The sequence below is a fragment of the Bidens hawaiensis genome, unplaced genomic scaffold, assembly GCF_021521415.1.
Source record: "Bidens hawaiensis isolate Kalapana, Puna unplaced genomic scaffold, B.hawaiensis_p1.1 tig00038781_1, whole genome shotgun sequence".
Lineage (NCBI taxonomy): Eukaryota > Viridiplantae > Streptophyta > Magnoliopsida > Asterales > Asteraceae > Bidens > Bidens hawaiensis.
The window spans coordinates 118,955-125,732 of record NW_027496826.1 but is presented as its reverse complement, the minus strand read 5'-3'; the positions used below and the strand labels follow the sequence as shown (position 1 = coordinate 125,732).

At 39.0% G+C, this 6,778-nt stretch overlaps 1 protein-coding gene across 1 annotated transcript; it reads left to right on the top strand.

The window, feature by feature from the left end:
- Positions 1 to 3,147: 3,147 nt before the first annotated feature.
- On the top strand, positions 3,148 to 5,044 carry LOC143590689 (trans-cinnamate:CoA ligase, peroxisomal-like). Its single transcript, XM_077071092.1, has 2 exons — positions 3,148 to 3,347; positions 3,433 to 5,044. The coding sequence occupies exons 1-2, from the start codon at positions 3,150 to 3,152 to the stop codon at positions 4,999 to 5,001; spliced, it is 1,767 nt and encodes a 588-aa protein (XP_076927207.1). The 5' UTR covers positions 3,148 to 3,149; the 3' UTR covers positions 5,002 to 5,044.
- The last annotated feature ends 1,734 nt before the right edge of the window (positions 5,045 to 6,778 follow it).

Below are 6,778 nucleotides of genomic sequence, written 5' to 3'. Positions count from 1 at the left end.
TATTAAGCTCAAAAAGATTACAAGAGATGGAATCAAAGCTGATCGTGATTACAGAGTGTTCTTGGTGAGATTTCTAGACGTGCTATATGTTGTGTGTAATCAGCCATGGTTCAATGTATATATATACAAAAAATTATAACGGTTACTAATTAATTCCTATAAATATGGCTACGTTTGTTTACTCTTTCATCTTGACCATTTCAGAGCGTGGACAGCAAGGAAGACCTGGTAAAATATCTCATCCGTAAAAATAGGAATTCCAATAAGCACGTGTTTTACCTGCAAAAGTAGATTAAAATATAACTGAAGTCGACTGTTGAGGATCCTTGATCCACTGAGAATCCTTAGTCCCGGAAGCAGTTGCCAAAAATAGCTGATCCTCAAGGATCAAGAATCCTGGTCCCAACAGTTATAATGACTATTTTTATTGCAACACAAACAATGAACACCGCCTTTTATTACGATTGATAAATAATCGAATAATTTTTGCATTTGTTACATTAAAAGGGAGCTCCTTAAAAAAGGTTTCTATCGAAGATGTACTGCAACGTTTTTAAAAGATGAAAGCTCATACAAAACAACTATAAAGTGTTATTTTTTTTAAATTCAAAAAGACCATCGTATTTATATTATGTGTTTTTTAATTTCTAATAATGATGTTTGTTTTTTTGTTATTCTGTTATATTTTTTTATGTGATAAACCTTAAACGACCTAAACCGAACGACCAGAACCTTTTAATCGATACGAACAGTGAACCCACTAGAAACAAGTTCACGAATCCACCACTTGACGAAGGTATCAGGCCCATGGAACACCACCCCTGATCCGTGATGGGAGCGTGAATCGGAACTTCATGAGTGAGACAAAGAAAATCTACCCGTTTTAACAGTCAATCCATGAGCTCCTCCTAACCCTTTCATTTTTATTTTTTTAATTTTGTTGTTTATATTAAACACTAGATTTTATCCCCGTATTACGGGGGTTGTTTTACATTATTCGTTTTATATTTATATATGTATATTTTGATTTTAATTTTATTTATTATAAGAAAGTTAATAATTAATATACTTGCGTTTTGATGATGAAATGGTTTCACAAATAAATGATATGTTATAATCTGGTTTAAAAGCTATCTGGGTTTGGTGATACCCATTACCCGTTTATTTTCTTTATATAAAATTGTTTCTTAATTATAAATAATATCTTTTTTTTAAAATAAAATATGATATTAATTTTTAGTATAATCCTATTTTATAGGATTTTCATATCAAATATTTGATGAGATTATTTTTTTAATATAATGAGATGTTATAACCCGTTTAAGAGCTATCTGGGTTTGGTGAGACATTTACCCGTGAATTCGGGTCAAATGCGTGAGAAACCTTCATTTACAAATAAAGTAATCTGATGGCTTGTGAGAATGGTCGTTTTACATTTTTTGTTTTTTAATATTTATTTTTTGGATTTTAATTTTCTTTATTGTAAGAAAGTTAATAATATACTTAGGGTTTGATGATGAAAGGCTTTCATAAATAAATGATATGTTATAACCCGTTTAAAAGCTATCTAGATTTAGTGACCCATGACCCGCTTATGTTTTTTACTATAAAATAGTTTATTAATTATAAATAATATCTTTTTCTTTTTAAATTGGATATTAAATTTTAATATATTCCTATTTTGTAGGATTTTCATATCAAATAATTTGTAAGATTAATTTTAATTTAATGAGATGTTATAATCCGTTTAAGAGCTATCCGGTTTTGGTAAGACCCATACCCATTAATTTGGGTTAAATCAATGAGAGTCCTCCATTTAAAAATCAAGAAATCTGGTGGTTTCCAAAAAAGGGGGGGCGGCCACATCATGACACATAGGATTTTTGGGTTTTCGTTTATATATATTATAGATTATTTTGATTATTCTCAAATATCTTATTCATTTTAATTATAAAAAATAAGAATAAGAAAAAGTAAATGCGCAAACGTTTTTTTTTTTATTTTTTCTGAACATCTGATATAAGTATTGGACAAGATTATAGATGACATCATTTATGTTTGTTTCAACTTTAGATTACCTCTGTAATTTTTAAAATCACTATATCCATCCTTTACTTTCATTTTTCATCTTTTATGACTAACTCGATCAATTTGTTTTTTAAGTTGTGCCATGTGCAACACAAGGGCAATCTAGTTGTTTTTACCCATCCTCCATAATAAATAAAAGTAAGTTAACACGTACATTTAGACTTCGATCAAGGTTTATATAAGTTCCAAATTATCACTTAAGTAAACGTCTAAAATGGTCCCCTGCAGTTTAGTTGCATTTGTGTTTTTCAAACAATTTGTTTTTTCTGAAGCCTTTTTGTTTTATAAGTCTTACCATTTTCATCCAATTTGTTAATCTCGTCTATTTTTTAAGTTAAATGAGGGGTAATTTGTTTTTGTTTTTAACTTTTTTGCATCTAAAACCTCGATCGAAGTCTGATTGAATGGGATTATTGTTAATTTTTTTTATTTATTATAGAGGATTGTTAAAAAAAAGACTAGATTATGCCCACACATAATACACATGTTATATATTAACTTAAAAACACGGGCAAAGCTAGTCATGAAAGATGAAAAGTGATTGTTAACATTAAGGATGTATTCTAAAAGTCGAGACAAACGTAAAGTACACGTTTGCAATTGTAACTTTGTATGAACAAACTATGAGATTGGTGGTAAAGGTTTAAAAATATTAGTTGTTTGAATAAATTGTTTTATAATCTTAGCCTAACTAATCACTCTAAAGTTCATATAATTTAGAATGGCAAACTGATAATTCCTAATTACATAATATTTAATCCAAGGTAGTTTCAAACTTTCAAAGTCAAGGGGCTGTGTTCAAACACACAATGTGACACACACACAGACACATAGTTAGTTACATGTGTAATGCGCCCTAAGTACTATCGACGAATATTCCAACTACTTTCCTTAAAACATCCATGGCCCATTCCCACTAACCCCAACCCCAACCCCACCCTCACACCTCCTTACCCTGCACCACACCTCAATAGTCTATATATATACACCAACCTTAATCGACTTCTTCACACCACCATAACACAAACCTTAACTTCTTTCTATAATTAATTAAAGCAGTCATGGACCGAATTGCAAAGAGTCCAGCAAACTATGTGCCTCTCACTCCTCTCACTTTCATCAAGAGAGCTTCCATGGTTTATTCTAATAGGACTTCCGTCATATACGCCGGAGTTAGCTTCACCTGGCGCCAAACCTACGAGCGCTGTTGCCGCCTTGCGTACTCTCTACGAGCACTTAATGTTGCCAAGAATGATGTTGTAAGTCTTTCGATACTATATATATATATATTAAGCACGTTTCATGATTTTAATGTTGGTGGTTAAATGCTTATTAATTTAACAGGTGTCTGTGTTGGCGCCAAATGTGCCTGCTTTGTACGAGATGCATTTTGCAGTCCCAATGGCGGGAGCTGTGCTTAACGCGATGAACACAAGGCTAGATGCTAAAAACATAGCCACGATTCTGCTACACTCGGAAGCGAAGGTGTTCTTCGTTGATTATCAGTATGTTCCATTAGCATCCGAGGCGCTACGGCTGGTGGTGGCGAGTAAGAGTAATAAAGACGGTTCTTCCGCCCAATATGCGATGCCTTTGGTTATTGTGATAGATGATCTTCATAAGCCCACAGGGGTCCGTCTTGGGAATTTGGAGTATGAAAAACTCATTGACCATGGTAATCCGCGGTACCCTGGTGAAGATGTTGAAGACGAGTGGGATGCAATCGCGTTGAATTATACATCTGGAACCACGTCTGCGCCAAAGGGCGTGGTGTATAGCCATCGTGGTGCGTTTCTTAGCACAATGAGCTTGATTCAAGGTTGGGAAATGGGGACCGAGGCGGTGTACCTGTGGTCACTGCCAATGTTCCATTGCAATGGTTGGACGTTTACCTGGGGCGTGGCGGCAAGAGGCGGTGCTAACGTGTGCATTCGCAACACAACCGCGGAAGAAATGTATAAGAGTATCTCTTTGCACAACGTGACGCACATGTGTTGTGCCCCTATTGTGTTTAACATTCTTTTAGAGGCAAAACCACATGAGCGATGCGAAATAAAATCCAAGGTCAACATTCTGACAGGAGGGGCGCCTCCCCCCGCGGCCCTTCTTGAAAAGATGGAGGACCTTGGATTCCACATCATGCATGCCTATGGACTCACTGAGGCCACAGGACCAGCTCTTGTTTGCGAATGGCAAACCAAATGGAATCAACTACCTTCTGATCAACAGGCCAGATTGAAGGCACGCCAAGGTGTCGGCATACTCACTCTCGCTGATGTAGATGTCAAGAACAAGGACACAATGGAGAGTGTTCCACGCGACGGGATGACCATGGGAGAGATCGTACTCCGGGGAAGTAGCATCATGAAGGGGTACCTAAAAGATGAGAAGGCAACCGCAAACGCCTTCAAGAACGGATGGTTTCTAACGGGTGACGTTGGAGTTATCCATCCGGACGGGTACCTCGAGATCAAGGACCGATCAAAAGATGTCATTATCTCCGGTGGAGAAAACATAAGCAGTGTGGAACTAGAGTCCATATTATTCAAACACCCCGCCATACTTGAAGCCGCGGTGGTGGCAATGCCTCACCCAAGATGGGGAGAAAGTCCATGCGCCTTTGTCGTCTTGAAAAATCCCGGCACGACAGAGACAGAGATCTTAGCATATTGCCGGAAAAAGATGTCAAAATTTATGGTACCAAAGAAGGTAGAATTTGTGAAGGAGCTACCGAAAACAGGAACCGGTAAAGTACAAAAAGTAGAGCTCAGGAAAATAGCACAAACTCAAATATCTGAAAAAACATCTACAAACAACAAAAGATCTGAAAAGGAAATCCATGTTGATGAAAATCGGTATTACGAAAGTGAACTGCATGATCAAGACAAACTTCTTGCAATTTCCCGACTATGAGTTAATAATTTATATGTAACTTCATTTTATAATATAGTATATTCCCACATGTATTGGTTGAAGATAATTTTATAAAAGGCTTGTAAGTTTCGAAGTAAGACAAAGAACATATAAGATTAACAATATATATTAAGGTATTAATTAGTAGGGGGGGGGGGGTGCTGAGTTACCACATTCGATTTATCGGGCAAACTAATCCGAGTTATCGAGGCCTTTAAAATCCAGAGAAAATATCTGTCTTCTTTTGTAGGCTATCCATAACTAACGCAATATGTTTGTTGATGTAACTACATACATTAATTAAGTTAGATCTTAAATCGGTGAAGAGGTAGGTCCCAGCAGAGCCCAGTTGGACCCGCAAGAGTCACCTTGAACAGGGACGTCTGCGCAATGACCAACTGCTCCAGCAGGACCCACCATGCTCAAAGAACCTTACGCGCAGTACGCCAGCTGTACCCGCAGGGAAAGCCTCCCAATGGTGAAGTACCCCGCCTGTTCCCGCAGCTGCGGATACAAGCCATCAGGGAAGGCTACCCGCACTAACAGCAAGGCTACACGCACAAGGCATTAGCTACTTCAGTAGTCACATGAAGGAATGAGCAAGGCGGGAATACTCCCGCCTAAATGAGCCAGTCCGTATGCTTCTGGAAGGTCTTTCGTACTATACCTACTAAGGTATGGGCAGAACGGACGATTTGACCAGAACAGCCCATAAACCAATCACAGGGTGACAGCTCACCGACAAGAGTACGAGGAGGAGCACCCTCTAATACTGTTTGTCACTATTAGCCGCTGCCTGCTCACCAACCCTTACAATAAGACGTGCGCAGCCTACAGTTGGTGGAACATTGCATAGCCGGCAGTAAAGGAACAGTGTACAGCCGACCTTGTTACTGTTGGCCGTAGCCTATCCACCAACCAGCATGGCCTGTGCGTAGTCCACTGTTGGTAGAACAGGAATACTATTCAGCCGGCTGTACCTTCTAGGAAACCTACCTTCGGCTATAAATACTCCAACACCTTGGAATGGTAAGGACATCATCTGATATCTCAATCTTATCTAGCAATCTCTTAATATACACTTATATTCAGAGCAATCTAGTCTGATTCTCACGCCGGAGGGTGGTCACAAGGAGGAACCCCCCCCCCCCCTTCTCAGTGACGAGCTTACGGTGTCTGTTTTGCAGGTCCCCTGAAGAACAACCTTCTCTGCCATAACTCATCCTCGTGGGAAACATTACTTAACCCCCAGATTATCTATAATCTGCCCCGGGTCACTTAGTGTTTCTTCATTGGCGCCATCCGTGCATAAAAGCTAGAACTAATTATTAGTTTTTTCAAAATTTCTGAAAAAATGGTTAACGTTACTCCGGTCCCAAGGCCAGTAATCGACCAAGAAACCCCGGTAACCACAACCCCAGCAACGGGGGGAACACCGGCGGTTATACAAATCTTACGAACACTACCCCGACTACCCAAGCCGGGGCAAGTGCAGTAAATATTCCACTGGGGTTCACTGATGCCCAGTTGGAAAAACGAACGAGGGTCCCTCGCCAAACACTAGATCAAGTGAAGGCGTGGGCCGAAGCACGTCAGAGAGAGTTCCAAGCTGAATTGGACGAACGCTTGCGTTCAGTTCAACAGGCTGACGAATTCGGCAGTACTCGCCAACATCTCAATATGAACAGTGAGTGCGAGTACTCAGACGACGAGAGGGAAGAATCCGATACCGACGCAAACCCTCGCCATAAGGCGAAAGGGAAGCGTAAGGAAACGG